This window comes from Pongo abelii, chromosome 15 (assembly GCF_028885655.2).
Source record: "Pongo abelii isolate AG06213 chromosome 15, NHGRI_mPonAbe1-v2.0_pri, whole genome shotgun sequence".
Taxonomy (NCBI): Eukaryota; Metazoa; Chordata; class Mammalia; order Primates; family Hominidae; genus Pongo; species Pongo abelii.
The window spans coordinates 40,352,779-40,371,530 of record NC_072000.2 but is presented as its reverse complement, the minus strand read 5'-3'; the positions used below and the strand labels follow the sequence as shown (position 1 = coordinate 40,371,530).

At 38.7% G+C, this 18,752-nt stretch overlaps 1 protein-coding gene across 2 annotated transcripts in view; it reads left to right on the top strand.

Moving 5' to 3' along the window:
* SLC25A21 (solute carrier family 25 member 21) overlaps positions 1–18,752 on the top strand; it is a 506,267-nt gene that overhangs the window by 451,025 nt on the left and 36,490 nt on the right. For both annotated transcript variants that reach the window (NM_001131197.1, XM_054529608.2), the window contains 3 exon segments: positions 557–623; positions 5,566–5,625; positions 9,454–9,561. In NM_001131197.1, coding sequence (NP_001124669.1) covers positions 557–623; positions 5,566–5,625; positions 9,454–9,561 — 235 coding nt within the window.

The following is an 18,752-nucleotide window of genomic DNA, read 5'->3' as shown; positions in this document are numbered from 1 at the left end:
GACCTTCTTCCACCTCCATCAAGGAAGCCTAAAAATTATGACTAATTCAGGACGGGGCTGGAAGCTCTAGTACCATACCCACAGAGCTTGTTAGTTCCCTTGTATTAGTAAAGCTAAAATTGAAAATTTCATCACTTCCTTAGCCTCAGAAAGATACAGTCTAATGGGTTCAGGTATAATCCTAACCTCATTTGGTTACCACAAGGGAGGAAATGCAGGACTGTAGATAGCTTGAAGCTACCTGCCACACAACTGAGAAAATAAACTCAAGAGCCCTTAGAGTAAGGAGGGTCAGATTCCTCGTTAAGGTACAACTAATGGTCATGCTTAGCAACTTATCTAAGGGATCCCTGTCTCAGTATCACGTATTCACCTTCTGAATATCATAAAGCTAATAGACATAAAATTTATTTCTTTATTTTAGAATGAAAGGAAGACTTCATGATTGGCGTGCTATGTTGAATAATCGGGAATACTTTAGGATTATCTTAACAAAGTCAGAAATACTTGTTTCCTAATTTCCTTACTCATAGGAAATCTTTTATTTCTCCAACAGGTTATTTGGTTTTTACAAGGGAATTCTGCCACCTATCTTGGCTGAAACCCCAAAAAGAGCAGTGAAGGTAAGCATTGCATGTGTTCGCACCAAGCAAAAGTAGGGTACAGTAACAGCTTCAGCACAACAAACTCTAAGACATTAAAATGAATTATATATAAAGCACTAAAAATTTTAATGCAGAAATTATAGCATAATTTTTATTATAATTAGACTTGGTCAGTCTCTCAAATATGTAGATCAATTTGTAGATTTTTTTAATCAGGTAAAAGCATTCCATTCTAATGGGAAAATTATTCAAAAAACAACATGGTGGATAAAATTCTAGTAATCAAACCAGAAAATAGCTTGGACCTTTCTTCAAAGCAACTCAGAAATTTTCCTTTGGAGAAATAATTATTAAAGAAAGAGAGACGGAGGGAAGAGGAAAGAGGAGAGGAGGGAAAACTTTTCTCCCTAAATCATTCCCATTTCATAAACAGAGTAAACCAATATACCATATTTCTTTATATATGATTCTCATATAACATAATTTTTTGGCATGCCAACTTCATTTTCCCCCTTAGTCTCCTCTGTTAAAATTCTCTATTCTGGTTCTTACAAAAATTATTACTTCCACTACCCGGATTTCCGTTTACTTAACCACATAACTGTAGAGGTTTATATACTACTTGCTAGTTCAGTATCTGAAGAGGAACAAGGAGATCCAGCAGAATGTCCGGGGGCAAAAGAACTCAATCTGACTACTGTCTTCTCTCAGACAAAACTCCTGATCATAGCGACTCTGACAGGCATTGCTCCCCTCCCCCGCACCACCGACATCACCAAATAAGGCTTTGTCCTTCCATAATAATGATAACCTAAACTTAAAGACTTACTTTCCAAGCAACATAAGGCTTTTTTTCACATACATTACTCATGTGTGTGAAATGTATTCCCAGTACTCCTGAAAGACAAGAAGGAACAGTTCATATACTTTTACTCAGTAAGTTCAAGAGGGTGACTGGGTTAAAAATTATGATAAAATCACCCACATATATACATGGACATCCAACCTTTATATTATGTCAAAATGGCAATTTAATAGGATTGAATTCAAGTCTAGAATTTGGAAAACAAAGCTTTAGAACATACTTTCTCTATAAACTCACCCTCTTTGTTGGTATAGGTTTTGTGATTTTATAGTATCACTTCAATACAAATTTTGTTATAAGGATCTGAATCACAGTAAAGAATCTGGAATAAGTTCACCAAAGTACACAAAAGAACTGAATTGAATTATGAAATGGCTTTACTTGATAAAAGATTGCCCAAGTAAACAAATAGAGCAGAGTTCCTGTTCAAAAGGGAAGTCACTTTGTCTGCATGGAATAATATATTCATCTGTTCAGTGATTTACATGTATAAATAAAGTAAACTAAAATTAGAGTTTTTCCTGGAATATTTTTTTTCTTAATATTATGTGTTGGAGACAATTTAAACTTTAAGAGGATTAAGACTTATCAACATTAAGCAATCTTTTACAGAAAAAATAGTTTAGCTTTATAAAACAGAGTTAGTCCCTATTTTACAAAAGCAATGTTCTGTGCCAGAACAATGGTTAACAGATGAACTTTTGGGCAACTGAATATGGTGTATGTGTCCCAGACATCTTGTTTCAAGTAGATTTTACCTTAAAATTATTGAGACATATGGTAAGTATGTTGGCTTTTTAAGTATAACTTGGAGTTAAGTGTATCTTTGCCAGATGGATAGCACTAGTTTTTCAACACAATTTATGAAAACATTCATTTTATAGATATTTATCTCAGGATTTGTGAGGAAAGCAATCACCTGATTTTAACGATTTCATACATCATAAACTGCTTCATTGTATGTCATCAAAGAAAAAAATATTCAGAGACTGGGGGGGAGGGGTGTGTGTGTGTGTGTATTCTTTGGTACTGACACTTTAGTTAAAATCATTACCATAATCAGAAACAGACAATCTTAAGTTTTTATGTACTTAATTCTTTGAAATGAGCTTTATCATTAAAGTAATAAGACTTACTGATGCTAAATAAATGAAACTTCTTTCACAAATTAGACAGAGTTAGTATTGTAGTTAGCAAAAGGAAAAGAAGACTTCAGAGAGACCAGCTGATCCCTCACAGATGGGCGGCACCATGGTTCAGGCTTCAGGGTCCAGTCTTGAGCTTCACACGTGCAGAAATACCACTTTTCCTGTGTGCAGTTTCTCAAGGACTGCCTTATGCTAACTAAGTTCACAAGAGATTATAAACTATGAAGGCTAATTAGTTCACTGCGGTATACCTATACCAATCATAGTATCTACACATAGTAGATGTTCAGTTGATATTAGATGAATAAAGAAAACATATATAAAAAGAAAACTTAAAGAAAGAAACAAAGAAATATACATAGAGAGAAAATTCCCACATCTACTGTTCAGAGTATCTGGAGGGCCAAGACTTCCACTCCTGGTGGAGATAGAGTAACAGGACCAGTATGAAATAACAGTTTTCAAGACACTGGACATCAGATGATGAAGGCTGGAAATACCTGAGAAATGGAAAACAAATGAAATGAGCCCTGTGATGCCACAGCTTACTGCCTTGGGATACTTTCAGGCCCCAGGACAGGGAGGGGAAACTGAGGCAGAGCTCAGGGGACTCCCTGGGTTGAGAAGGAGCTGAAAGCCAGGGGAGAGCAGGGCAGCCAGAGTCCACAGGACAGAGTACCAGGGAAGAGCAGGCTGCACAGAGATAGAACTCCTGAGATCTGTAGAGGGATCCCTCAAGTGTTCAGCTGAGTACTGACCAGTGCACGACTGCGAGGAAACTACCAATGCCTGGGAAAGAACCACCCAAAAGGCTTCGAGGGAACAGTGCTCAGCAGTCACATGGGGCTGGGAATAGTGCCTGTTCCCACCAGCCAGACTGGAAAGCTTCAGCAGCCCCAGAGCATTGAGAGGGGTGCTCATATGCTTAAAGCCTCTATGATTCCTTTGGTAACCTAAGTTACAGGGAATAAAAACTAAGATTTTTCAAAAGTCTCACTTGTGCCAGTCCTGTCAGGGAATCTTACTTAAATTATCTTATTTAATGGTAATCTAAAAGGTAAATTTTGTGTTCTTGAGAGTTAGAAAGGTTAAGCAGCTTTCCTGTGCTTTCACAGCTAAGCAGCATAACCTGGATTCAGCTCTAGGACTGCTCATTTCAAAATGCCAGCAAGGTGATTGTCAAAGTGATGATGATGATAATCACAAAAATGAAGAAAAATTTTAAAATTATTTTTAAAAGCTAAGATTGCCTGTAATCCCAGCACTTTGGGAGGCCGAGGCGGGCGGATCACGAGGTCAGGAGATGGAGACCATCCTGGCTAACATGGGGAAACCCCGTCTCTACTAAAAATAAAAAATAAAAATTAGCCGAGCGTGATGGTGGGCGCCTGTAGTCCCAGCTACTCGGGAGGCTGAGGCAGGAGAATGGCGTGAACCTAGGAGGCGGAGCTTGCAGTGAGCCGAGATCGCACCCCTGCACTCCAGCCTGGGCGACAGAGCGAGACTCCATCTCAAAAAAAAAAAAAAAAAAAAAAACCTAAGATTATAACACTTTTCATTCCATGGTTAATGGTTTCTAGTGGTTAATGGTTTCATCAGAAAAGTGGTGGTCCCTGGTGTTTGCTGTTGAGTACTATTTTAACACCAGGGTAGTTTCAGGGCTTTCACTAGCCACTAGAATGTTAGCTCAAGTAGGCAGAGGTTTCTCTTTGTTTACTGTTGCATCCCCAGTACCTAGAATAGGAGGTCTCTAATAATATTATTAAATGAGTGAATGAATGAATCCCTGTTCTAGAAAATTCTACATTCATAGTGCATTTAAAAGACCATGGCACAAAAGTAGTTCCTGAGTGTTGAAAAGAATCAAAATTTATCAGTTAGTAAAACGATTCTTGGGCTGCCCAAACACTCATTGAAGCCATCTATAAGGAGCTACTTCTTCCTAACAACAGAGTATTTGTGGCTCTGAAGTCTGGTTTTGCTTTCTTGCCCCATTTTACTGGGCTATAAAGTAATAGAGTAGAAAATATTGGGGACCATATAATACCCACACCATTTTTGGGGTCTGGAGAATCAGACTCTAGCAGAACTTAAAAGCATGCCTTATCAGTGGTGTTGACAGCTACCTGAACATGCTACCCAGGAGCAAAACATGTTCAAGCACAGTTGTTGCTCAAAAAGTAGAATACAGGAAGAAAAAAGGGGGAAAATGTATTATATGAAGCAATTGATTAGATTTGCCTCCACTGAAATTTGTTTGCAGAGAAAATTATACTAAACATTGTCTACTGAAGAAACCAACAATACCTTCACCATCTTCATCACCATCAGTTTTGAAGGAAGGAATTAGCAGCTTTCTTTCTTCATTCAGGTTGAGGACAGGCTTGCTTTATGGCAGGGGATGGACTAGATAACCTCATTGGGTCCTTCCCTAGTTTATCATGGCATCTTCATAATTATTTAGTGTTTTCAATTCCATGGAGCAGTGGGGAGACACCACAATAGAAATGCAAGTTAAGGCTGAAAAGTGGATGTCTTTTACAAATGTGTTAGAAAATTGGGCTTTCACTGGGAAAGCAGTTCATAGAGAAAACATAGGAGACCAAAGATGTCAGGTCTCTAGGCCTATAATGTTGAATCACTGCCGTATATTGATGTCTGGGGAAACTGAAAATGGTCATGGTAAATGGAAGTTGTATGGTTCATTTACTGCTCTAAAGAATTTCATCAGCTCTTCTGTAGGTTATTATAACTGCATTTGAAACTGTGAATGTTAAAGAAAGATCCAATAGCAACTACCCGAGACAGGATTAAAAACTGTATTAGATAGTTTATCATTTTTTGAAATGCTGGTTAACATAATGATTTACCAAAGAAATTTGAGTCAATTAAAGAGTTTGTTGCAGGAAAATTGTTATAAATCTGTGAGTTTGGTTTTGTTTCACAGTTTTTCACCTTTGAGCAGTACAAGAAATTGCTGGGATATGTGTCACTGTCACCAGCATTGGTAAGTGAGAGTATTTATTATACTTAAATGTGTGTGTTATTTCATAAAGCAAAATCTAGAAACAAAAACTCTTTTGATTCCCAAGCCCAGCTACTAAAATATGAATTCGAGTTATTCAATGTTCAGCTACTTGTTGAAAGCCATCTTCCTAATAACTCACAATTTGGCTATTTTATAGCTCCCAGTGATGAATTTATGATAATAGTGATATGTCTGGAAAGGCCCCATATGAGATATGGTCAAGAATATGAAATAAAGAGTACATTTATCAAAGACTCTTTTTAAACCAAGACATGCATGTATTTACATACATACTGCATATATCTATGCAAAAGTCAACATGCCAAACAGGTCACTTTTCCAGCTTTTGCGCCAGCTGTAGTAAATATAAGACTTCAGATCTATCCCTTGGGACAAAGTCACTCTGTGGTCAGATGCAGACTGAAGGGCCTTTTATAGGAATGACTGTAAACAACTCAGCTAAGGAGAATTGTGATATTACAATGACATATCTCATGTATCACACAAAATTCGCTTGGTGATTTGAACATTTCCCTACGCCATTCCCCTCCTTCTTGGTGACTTTGCTGCTTTTCACAGAAGTTAATTGTATTGACCAAATGGGTTCTACAAATGTATGTGCAACAAGAGCCCCCGAGAGAGCAAATGCACTAATTTCTCCTTCCAAGTCTGCAAAGCAAAGCAAAGCAAAACAAAATCTGCATCAGCCCTCCAATTGGCAATGTACTCCAGCCTCTAGGAAAATGCCCTCATTTGTCCAATAAAATGGACAATGTTTGAGAATATGCATTCTGCCAAATAGGCTGTCCAAGAAGAAGTATCTGTTATTTTTAAAAAATCATACATGCCCCGTTTCTAGGAAAAATCCTGTTAGGAAACCTAATAGCATCACTTTTTGTTATAACAAAGCAATGTCTTGTCCAGCCCTTGCCTATACAAGATAGCTGGGAGACATGGCCCCCTAGAGAGGAGCAGTGATACTATGAATCTCGTAACTAGCTAGGATTTTTTCCTTTTAATTCTTTGGCATCTTCCCTTAATGTCATTCTTAAATTTGGAAACAGCTTGGCAAAAAAGAGGATTAAAAATTTCCTAGTGAGAAACAATAAAATATGGTCTCCAGAGGGCCAGCTGGCTGTTCTTGTGTCAAACATTGGTACCATGTGAGAGACTGTAGGTCTTCGGACTCTTGAGAATTGAAACAGAAAAGCATTTGGTCACTGCAGCTACTATAACCAAATGCATGCCAACTGTGTACGGTTCTACTCTTTTCTTGAACTCATTTATTTCAGTTACTTTTTTTTATATGGCTAGACATTTAAACAGCTGTTAAATGTCCCCTGGTGCTCTCACATGAAAAGCCTAGGAGACTGGAAACCCAACAGTAAATGTAGGTTTCTGGAACAACCTACGTAACATGATCTGCCGATATCTGATCAATTCTTTTGACAAGGGACTGCTGAACACTAGTTCTGACAGCAAATGTAGCTGAGTTTTACAGAAGAACAAAAAAGTGAATTACTTGGAAGATTGCATAGAGTAAGTAATAAAAACATGGACATCTGGATTTTAGCTTTCCCAGTCAAAAGAGTTTGGGACTGGTATTTTTTTTTCCACTTTTGGCTTCCATGATGGAAGTCTGAGATAAATGAATAAAATATTTGATCAGTTACCCTATACAAATATGTTTAAAATTATAATGAAGGGAGATGAAATGGAAACATCATCAGTGAGTCTCTCTCTCCTAGAATCTGTATGCAATTTCTTCCTTTCTTTTTCTTTCTTTTTTTTTTTTTTTTTTTTGAGACAGTCTCGATCTGTCGCCCAGGCTGGAATGCCGTGGCACAATCTCGGCTCACTGCAACCTCCGCCTCCTGGGTTCCAGTGATTCTCGTGCCTCAGCCTCCCTAGAAGCTGAGATTACAGGAATGCACCACCAAGCCCGGCTAATTTTTGTATTTTTAGTAGAGATGGGGTTTCACCATGTTGGCCAGGCTGGTCTTGAACTTCTGACCTCAGGTCATCCACCCAACTTGGCCTCCCAAAGTGCTGGGATTACAGGCGTGAGCCATCGCACCCGGCCCATTCTTCCTTTTTTATGCGCAACAAGAACAATGGTGTTTGCATAGCACTCTATGAAATGGTTTCACACATTATTTTGAGCCTTAAAATAACTTTAAAAGCAGAGAAATTCGATATTATTATCTCCATTTTACAGATGAGAAAACTGTGGCTCATCAGAGATTCAGCAATTTATACAACAGAGCCACAACTAGCACCCATGGCACCTTTGTGTGAATAATGAAAAGATGCCCCTTCTCCTGACCGATGCCTCTCCAGGGCTTCTCTTAGCAAGTGAGAGGCAAGCTGGATTCCAGCTTCCAGGCATCCTTGGTTGGGCACCTTTGTCTATGCACAGGCTACTGTGTGTTACAGCTCTAGTCACACAGCCAATAAGTGCTAGAATTGGACCTAAACCCAGACCTCCTGTCTCTGGATCCTGCCTTTGTGCCTCCCTTTCTAAGGTTACACAACATTCCTTTCTCCCTCCTTCCTCTATTTTAGAAGATATTCCTTTCTCCCTCCATCCTGTCTTATTTAGAAGATATTAGAGCCCATTAACAAGAGTTACCTGTTATTTACTCTTCACTGGTTTTATTCTTCTCTTGGTTGTCTATAGTACTGCCTCTTGTCCTGGAATTGGAGGTTCAGAACTAAATAATTACCTTTTTTCCAGCATCTGTTTTGGAGATTGGGGCTTTATTTCATTTTGTTCTTCTGTCTTGTGTGTGCATGTTTTAATTGTTGTGCTTATTTTTGATGCAGATGTTCTGGAAAACACATAAGCATTCTACCTAGAGGAAAATTCTAGAAAATTGACCTTTCCTATTGCAGAAATTCTTAACAGATAGTGAATAAGAACTTGACATACAGTCACCTTTTAATAAGTTTTCTAGATTTTATTTGAGCCTTTCAGAATAACCTAGTCATTTCTTTGTCTTTGTCTTTCTTTTCTTCTTTTTCTTCTTCTTTTTTTTTTATTTTTTTTATTTAAGACAGGGTCTCACTCTGTTGTTCAGGCTGCAGTACAGTTGTTCAATCATAGCTCACTGCAGCCTTGAACTCTTAGGCTCAAGTGATCCTCCCACTTCAGCTCCCAAGCAGCTGGGACTGTGGGTGTACATCTAGCCATTTCTGATCTCAGCTTTTAGGTTTAGAAGACTGCGTCAATTGCCAGTGTTTTTTAAAATAGGGAAAAGATGAATAAAAAATAATTTTTGTTGTTAATAGTCCAGAATAGTGACTCTAAAAACATAAACGTAGAGTTAAATGTTTCCAGCTATGTTGTTACCTGAAATTTAGCTTTTTAGAAACATTTTATTTGTGGTTCTGCTCCTTGAATTTCTTATATGCTCAATAAAGGAATTTAAGTAGATGTTTAAAAATGAAGCTCTCCTTTTACAATTCAAATTCTCTTAATTGTTATATGTGCAGATGTTTTAGTATCCACCTTTAAGTCAGTAAAACAACCTTGCTTTTTGTTAAAGGAAAGAGTTGTTGTTGATGGGGCTTTGACATTTTATTTTGAAATTGTTAGGATGTGGTTTGTGGCTTCTGTAATTTCTTCTTCATGAATTATCAGCATCTAATCAAGAACTAAAGCTGTTTAGTAATGGAATATGGTGCGTTTATGTAGGTTTCTCCATTCTCTTTATAACGTTCAGCTGCATAGTGTAATGAATAGGATGTTTAACCCCATACACATGATAACTTGTTTTAAAGTATTGATTGATTTAATTTTTCTAGACATTCACCATTGCTGGATTGGGATCTGGACTAACAGAAGCCATTGTAGTTAACCCTTTTGAGGTAGTAAAAGTTGGCTTGCAAGCAAATCGGAACACATTTGCAAAGGTAACCATTTAATGTTTTTCTATTGTTAGGGGCATGTAAAAATTTATTTATTTATTTATTTATTTTGAGACAGAGTTTTGCTCTTGTTGCCCAGGCTGGAGTGCAATGACGCAATCTTGGCTCACTGCAACCTCTGTCTCCCGGGTTCAAGCTATTCTCCTGTCTCAGCCTCCCTAGTAGCTGGGATTACAGGCATGCACCACCATGCCCAGCTAATTTTGTATATTTTTTGTAGAGACAGGGTTTCTCCATGTTGGTCAGGCTGGTCTCGAACTCATGACCTCAGGTGATCCACCCGTCTTGGCCTCCCAGAGTGCTGGGATTGCAGATGTGAGCCACCACGCCCGGCCATAAAAACTTATTTTTAATGTGCATGCGAAACAACGGACACAACTTTTATCCACTTATTAAAGCCATAGTAAATCACTGTTAAGGAAATAGCATAAGAAAAAACCAAATATCTCCTGCAAGTAAAGTGTTAACAAAAATGCACTGAGATCTAATGGACAAACACTTGTTTATTGTTTATTCGTTTTTTATTTTAGAGCTCTAATATAATCTGAAGTGACTTATTTGGAAATATTCTCCCAGCTGCTGGCAAAACTTCTTTTCAATTGCTCTAGAATGGACTATAGCTAAACCACTGAGGTGATAACATTATTTTGCTTTTAAAAAAAAACTGAGTCATTTTTTTAAAAAATGACCTCACTCCTTTCCCCACTACACCCACCACCCACCCTGTAAGATTCTGATAATCTGTCAAATTTGTCTTTTGGTTGAATCTGAATGACCACTTGGACAATGACAGGTCTTGACATTTCATCATTGGTACATGACGTTTCGTGCAGACAGCGTTCCTTGGTGTGTGCTGCCTTCACTTCCTTCCAGTTACCTAAGAATTCCCTTTCAACTGCCAAATCCAGCTGTTTCTTGTTTTATTCTTTTGGGTGCCAGGCACAAGGTAGGAAGAAAACAAGGGGATTGGGCATTCCAGGTCCCTTCTTAGCATTTTAATTTAATTCCACAACTAGGTAGCATGTGGTAGAAATTGGTTTGGAGTATCTGCTGACCTGATCTTTCTGTAGGAAAGTTTCCCTGCCTACTGCGTAAGCAGCTGCTAATGGGTGGAGACCCCCTCACTCCCACCCTACTTCCTGCCTGCTGATGCTGCCTGAGAGCTTCCTGGCAGTTTCTCAGGCAGGGGTATGGGGAAGGAGGGGGGCCCTACTCACCTTTAGCTGCCAAGACCTGAGGGGACAGGGTTGGGCTGTTACAGCAGATGGTATCTACTCAGATGAAGTCAATCCTAATTCAGGGGGAACTTTTTTTACATTTCAAAAGATTGTCTTAAATACAGTGAGATATAGCATCTTATAAAAAGTTGAAAATCTCAGTATTCTAGTTTTCGTTTCTCTTTATTCTTTCTTGAATAAAGGAAAAAGATGGTGAGGAATAGGGGGAGGGGAAAAGAAACATTTTTTAAATGGCTTATTAATATGGAGCATTTAAAACAGTTCCCATGGAATCTGCTTAAGGAAAACTTGGTTTGTTGGACTGGGAGAATTACCAGTTAGAAGAAAATTGCAGAGATCCCTTCCCGGTGTTCTATCTTACCCCTTGGGAAGCTTGTCTTGAAGCAGCAGTGAGTAGGCAAAGGAATAAACAGGACTTGAGTTGCAATTCTTTGTCTAGGCAGCATGTAACCACAAGGACTCAAATAGGACAGAGCATCAAGGGGCACTTGCAGGAATGAAAATCATGAGTTATCAGGGCACCTCGGCTCATACTAATGTTCTTTTTCTCTCCATTGCCCTCAAGGAGGCTCTGCACTGAGGCCAAGTAAGAGCTGCTAATGTTTTGCATGTGCTGATGACTTGCTAGAATGCAATAAACACCCTTCCTGCCCAACAAAAGAATGTGCTGCATGTGTACATGCTTCCAGTTCATCACTTACACAAATGCAGTCGGTGTAAATTATGTATATTTAGCCATTTTTTAAAGCAGGGGCCAGGGGATAGTGGGAGCTTGTTTGGGGTCATTTCTTTTGCATTATCCACTGAACTGGACATTATCATGTATTTACTTAGAATAAAATCAATTAGATGCATTATAAAATATTTTAAAAGTGACTTTATTTAGAATTTAGCAAAGTAGTGATTACATAGGTAACATGCATCAGCATTTATTTACAGCAACTAGCAGAATTCAGTAGCCGAAATGAGGTGGTGTTTTGATGTGGCACATTATGGGCAGTGTTCATCAAATTGAAGCAATAGGTGCTTTTACTCAACCGACAGTAATGGGATTGTGCCTATTGTAGAAAATGTCTGAGAAAAAGAGATGACATGATAAGAATAGAACATTCGGATCTAGTTATTTAGAAAATAATTGCTGGTCATTTTTGCTAGTATCTTATAGGTCTTTTATCTAGGACTCAATAATGCCGAAGCCTTCTTCATTGACTAGCTCCTTCTTTTATCCAACAAGGGGATAGACACCCTTTAGTTAACCTGTGCCTGTGTTGACTTAACTCAAATATTAGGTATGCTCACCTTGGCATGTGTATGGCCAGGAATACTTCTTGCTTTCTTCACTCTAAGGCTTTGTGGGTTGTTAAGTATAAAAGGGAGATGTACAGGAAGAGGAAGAAGAGGAGGAAGAGAAGTGGAAGAAGAAAAGAATTAATTTAATGTCCACTGCCTTTAAAGATTTGACTTAAAAAAATTAATCCAAGCATAAAAGTAATGCATATTTATGTTATAAAGCACCAAAATATATATGTATTTCTTAAATATGCGTGTGTAAGTGCACTAAAAATGATCTAGACTCTAGAACAGTGCTATCTAATAGAAATATGTGAGCCACATTTTTAGTAGCTACATTTAAAAAATAAAAAGAAACAGGTGAAATTAATTTAATAATATATTTTATTTAACCCAGTATATTCATTTTTCTTGACTATTTTTAGAGCAATTTTAGGTGCACAGCAAAACTGAGCAAGAGGTAGAGACTTCCTATGAACCCCATGCCCCCACACATGCATCATCTTCCCCATGATCAACATCTCCCGTCAGAGCAGTCCATTTGTTTCGATTGATGAACCTACATTAACATGTCATTATCACCCAAGTCCATAGTTTACATTAGGGCTCACTCTTGGTGCTGTACTTTCCATGAGTTTGAACAAATGTATAATGACATATATTCACCATTATAGTATCATACAGAGTAATTTCACTGCCCTGAAAATCCTCTGTGTTCTGCCTATTCATCCCTCCCCACCCCACTTAATCCCTGGCAACCACTGATCTTTTTACTGTCTCTGTAATTTCTCATTTCAATGTGTAATTGATATAAAAATTATATGAGATATTTGCATTCTTCTTTTATACTAAATTTAAAAATCTGATGTATATTTTATGCTAACAGCACATCTCAACTAGGACATTTCAGGTGCTCAGTGGCCACGTGGGTAGTAACTTCCAACATGTGGGTAGTAACTTTCATATAGGGTAGTTCAGGTCTGTAGGAATTCATACTAAAATTCATACCTCTAGAGAGGAGATTGGAATAGAGGAGGAGAAGGTGAGAGTTTAAGAGAAGGGCTTTGTGATGTTGAATGTTTTAACATGAGAATGCATTCATGTTTTGTCTGTGAACATTTACTTTCAAAAGTAATGCATGCTCAGCGTAGAAAATTTAGAAAATATAGAACAGTTTAAAGAAAAGTATGTTATCCAAAGGAAATGCTTCTAATGGCTCTGCCAAGATCAAGCCCTGCCTTCAGGGAAGACCTTCTCAACTGATCAGGTGGGAATGACTTGCTGGCCCATCTTGGAGCTCAACCCTGCGTAATTCAGATGCCATGATTTCATTTATAGGAGCAGAACCCATATTTTTTCCTACTCTGTAATTTCTAACAGAGTTTAAACTTTGTTTACCAATTACTGAAGAGCATATACAATCAGAGCTGTGTAGAACAGGAAGAACAATCTTGTGGGGAGAGACACACCGAAGTTCTCATTACACTTTTTACCATTATCCAACAGTGTGGCCTTGAATAGTGTACCTGCAGTTCCCTCATTGGTAAAATGGTAGTGATGATCAGTCCATCTCCTTACAGCAAGGCATCTGTGTAGTGGTTGGAAGCACAAGACCTGGAGGGAGATCTTAGTTATTGACTATGTGACAGCCTCACATTTCCTACCCTGACCCTAGCCCAGTTTCCTCATTTGTTAGGAAAAAATAATAGTAATAGCCATGTCAAACAGTCAAATGAGGGTTAAATGAGACTATATAAAGCTGTCAGTATGGCCTGGCATGCAGTGATGGTTCAGTAAATGTTAGTCATTGTTATTACAACATGATTGTTATGAGAATTTTAATGTGTTAACATATGCAAAAGTCTTAACACAGAGCCTGGCAAATGTTAGGCATTCAACCAATGATAACTATTTCTAGATGCAAGGTGATCTTACAAATCCGTAAGTTTAAGTAGAGACAGATTTATTTTGAGATACTACCCCAATTAATATTGAGCAGTCACAGCGGACTCCAGTTGTGGGCACCAACACAGCTCACTGAGCAAGAGTCTTCTCCCTCAGTGTGCCTTAGGTCGTTATCAGATGCCACTGCCATCCATTCAGCCTGAATTCCTTATCAAGGCTTATGGACTGGCAGCCTGCTTACAGTGCCTGTTGATAAGGTCTCTAAACTCAGATTAGGTCCCATTATCATAAATAGCAGTAGCTGGATATCTGTTTACTGTAAATAACTAGCACTTAGCAGCAGAAGTTAGAGATGAAACAAAACATTTGAGGCCACTTTGGGAAGAATTCTACCACAATCAAGAGATTTCTTCCTCTGGAATAGCTGTATAAAGTTAACATGAATTCTCGATTAAGCTTTCTTAATCACTTCACATGGAAGCTTATGAACTAAGCTCATTTTCAGCCTTTTCAGTCAGCTCCTATTTGTGGTGGAACACCAAATGGATGGGCTACATGCAGAATGGCCATCTGGCTTGACAACACCTTTAAGAAAAGCAGAGCAGGTACCCCATAGATGCTTATTTTACAGATAGGTAGCTCTTGTCCTGCCAATTGGGAGAATTTCTCAGGCAGCATGTCTGCTGTTCAACCTGTCTACCCTAATGTCTTGGACATAAACCACCATGGTGTCCAACACAGCATATTTTGGGTTTTCCTATTTCTTCAGCCTAAGGTGGCGAGTCCGTGGGGTCTTTTAGACATGAAATTTCCAGACAACTTCCAGCAAGAAGTTGCTGCAGCTGAGAGGGGCACTGCAGCAGAGGACAGCCGAGGACAACAGTAGCCAATATGATACTTAATATAATACTGAAAGTCTTCTGGGTAAGGGGAGAGATAGTGATGGAACAAAGGAACTGCTACAGTTCCAGGTGCAGAGAGCATGGTCTAGAAGAAGGTGTGGGCTGTAGGTGGATGTCCCTTTGGCCATGTGGGGTGGGCCTGGCTGGCAGAGGGCCAGAATGGTGCCCTCTGAAGCACAGGGACCAGAGCAAGGGTCCCTGTAGCCGGGATCCAAGTGCAGCACTGGCACAGAGCTGAAGTTCCTTCTGTTAGGTTCATGGCAGCCGAATAGTAGGAACTGGAGTCCTGGAGCTGCAAGTGGAGTTCCCATCAAGAACGACAGGTACTGTGCACGCTCCAGCTGCCCCGGGCTCTCCTCTCTGATCCTCTACCCAGTCAGAAGTATGTTACCCACAAAATATGCCTTCTGCCCAGTTTAGCCATAAACTGTTTTTAAAAAATGTGAATTTAAAATGTGGTGAATTTAGTTCCTGATACTGCCCTCATATACTTCCAACTTATGTATAAAATATTTTAATAGGTGCGCTTGTCTTGCCTACACTTCTTAAATTACCACCATATTAGTCAAAGACTATAATCCTTGCCACACTTCCTCCAACTCTAATACCAGAGTCTTGGCCAGTATCTTAAACTTCACAGTGAATAAAGAAAACCAGTCTGTAATTTAAATATGCTTGACCTTCTGTGGGGAGCAAAGTAATCATAGCTTTGTCATGCTCTGGTTTGGTTCACTGGGTGTAAAAACATGTGTGGATAAAATTGGGATAGACCCAAATTTCCCCCCATCCTTCAAACTAAACCCAGGCAAAGAGTTGTTCTGATCTGTTGTCTCTTTGGCTTGGGACTAAGCTTGCCCAAGGATTTCCCTATTGGAGATGGTTTGCACACCAAGTCTTGCCAATGTGACTTTGTAGCTTGCTGTCCTTACAGGACCTCCCCAAACTGGGTGCATTGGTTTTTAACTGTATATTTATAAGAACTAGAAGTCCCCTATCAGTTGTGCTAAGGCAAGTGGTGTTTGGCTGGCATGCTCTCTGCTAGCCTGGAAAATGTGAATTTCTCCCCAGAAGCAAAATCTTGTATGAATTGTTTCCCAGTTTTCCTCTCCACTTTGAAATCTACTTCAAAGTTATTATTTGGCTAAAGGGTTATGTTTTCCTTCCCTTGAGGTCTATAGGATTTGCCTCTGATGTGTGGCCGGGGCACAGGTTTTCCTTCTACTCTGTCATTTTTTATCTACGTTACATATGAACATAATCATTCTCACCCCAAATATGAACCTAAATCTATAGGAAATTGTAAAAGCCAGTTTTACCTCCATTTCTTCTTTAAAGATGTTCAGCCCAAAAAAGAAATAATTAGTGTTCTATCTTGCTCTGATTATAATTTTAAGGATCAATGAACAGATAGCAAATGTGTAACTGATGGGAAAATCTTTAAAGATAGGGATTTTTAAAAAAAATTAGCTCAGGGTTTGGTTCTAGTTTGGGGTAACACCAATAAATATAGTTCTACACACTTTATCCTGGGAGCTTAATAATCTAATGGAGAACAATTAGATCATGCATGATATCACAAAGCTTAGTATGTTCTCCATAGAAAATCAACAAATGTTTAAACTTATTATATTACATAGAGTCAACTTTATGTTGATAAAGTAAATTGAAGTGCTGTATTTTGTGATCATCTCTTTTGAGAGAGAGAGAAGTTGAGTTATACAGCGAGTGAGCGTGTGGCTCTGTTTACAGATAGTGGGAGAAGCCAGCTTCAAGGGCATGTCAACATTCATGATGATGTATTGGGTTAAGTTCAAATTTTTCCTGCATTACTGTGTAAAACACTGTCTGGCAACAATTCAGGACAGAAATTATTTCTTTCCAGTCTACGATTCCTGTGGGCAGAAAAGAAAATTATGCATATGAATCCATTCCTATAGTTATCTTTCAATAACATCTAAAGCAGCAGCCAAGTTGTCTCTCTATTATCATTTACAGAAAATAGACTTGTCTTCCATTCAACTGTGCCAGGAACCCTAGATTTTTGTTTTCAGAATCAAGACTTTGAAGTAATGATAATAGCTACCATTTACAGAATACTCTCTACTGTATATCAGACACTCTGCAAGTTGCCTTACATGAGTTTTTCCCTTTATTTGATTTTTTAAAATATTTATATAATTTTGTAAATTATTAACATAATACTTTTTTTAACAAATCAAGTAAGACAGAGCTATATAAAGAAAAATTAGTTGATTTTTGCCAACATCTCCCTCTAACCCTATCCCACTGGTTGCCACTGTGAACCCTTCCATTTTTCCTGATGCTCACACTCAGTTGATATTTCAAATCCTCTTCTTTATAAGGTTGGTGGCTTTATCCACATTTTATAAGGTAGAGAAAATAAAGCCCAAAAAAGTTAGCTCTAAGAAACTGAACATTAACATAGATGTCTCTTTCTAGTCAACCGCACTGTTTTCATTGGGATAAAGAAATCTGGATAATTAAGAAGCTCAAGGGAAAAGCAAAAGAAAGTGTTTATGAGACCATGAAGAAGCAGCGCCTCCTCTTTGTTGCCAGTCTTTCCTGAGTCGTAACCCATGTGGCCACAGCACTGTCACCTTCCTTCCTCCCAGCTCTGCCATTGGTGCAGGGGCAAGGCACAGCATCAGCGTCTCATCACCTGCAGGGCGCTGTGCTCCTCCAGGGCTGGCTATTGAATAGCAATTTGATATTGACATAGCTTTCTGGTTCGGTATCTGGGAGGGGTTTTTGACAGCAAATTCTTCTGCACTCTCCGGTTGTTTGCAAATAGACCTGTTCATCCAACATACACTCTGGATAGACTCTAATTATATCTGGGTATCTTTTTTGTTCATAATCATGCCCTATTAAAACAAACTGTAATGATGAATTTGTGAAATAGCTAAGCTAAAAGAACTATAAATGTGGACTTTTTAAGCCCGATTCTTCTCCTTTCACTTACATTTTGTTCTCAAATAAAAGGAAGTTTTTTTCTTTGATTTTTAAATTTTTCAAATGTATGAAAATGCTTCAAGACCTCATTTGAGTAATGAAAAGTATGGATGATCTTCATTTCCTGAAGAACGAGCATATTTTCCTACCTTGGTGGAGCAACAGGGTCCCCTCTTTTTAAACAAAGCAGTGTTTTTCTGAAGGCCCAGATATGGACACTCAGTCCATTGTGTAGTCTCATCCGGTTTGCTTTCCAGCCATGTGATGAAATCCGGTACAACACCCGTATTCCATTGGCTTTCAAATGCACCCCGTTCACCTTTCCATAGGAATGCATGTGGAGCGTGCTTTCTTTTGACATGCTGTGCCTAGAACTCTTCTTTGGCCTTAGAGATGGAGGAAATCCACTGACACACCCAAACCTGTACCCACTGGCCGTACTCTGACTGGTATTTACCTAGGGAACAATGCCTGCTGCCTAAAATCCTGCCTGTGATCTCATGAGCTGATCAGCGCCAGGTATGGTCAGTAGTCAGATGGAAGAACTCCAGAAAAAATAGTTCGGGCTGCCACAGGTCATCTCAGTGATTTGTTGGTAGTACTGGGCTCTCAGAAAGTAAGGATTCAGTGCCCCAGAGTGGTGCCTGGGAGCTTCATTTACACCAAGGATCTTCTCTCTCCCTTTTTAACATTTTTTGTATTTTAAAATATATTTTATTAGATATATTTGAGGTTTACAACATGATGTTACAGGATACAGATAGATAGTAAAATGGTTACTATAGAGAAGCAGATTAACATATGTATCATCTCACATAGTGACTATTTTTGTGTGTGGCAAGAGCAGCTAAAATTTACTTATTTAACA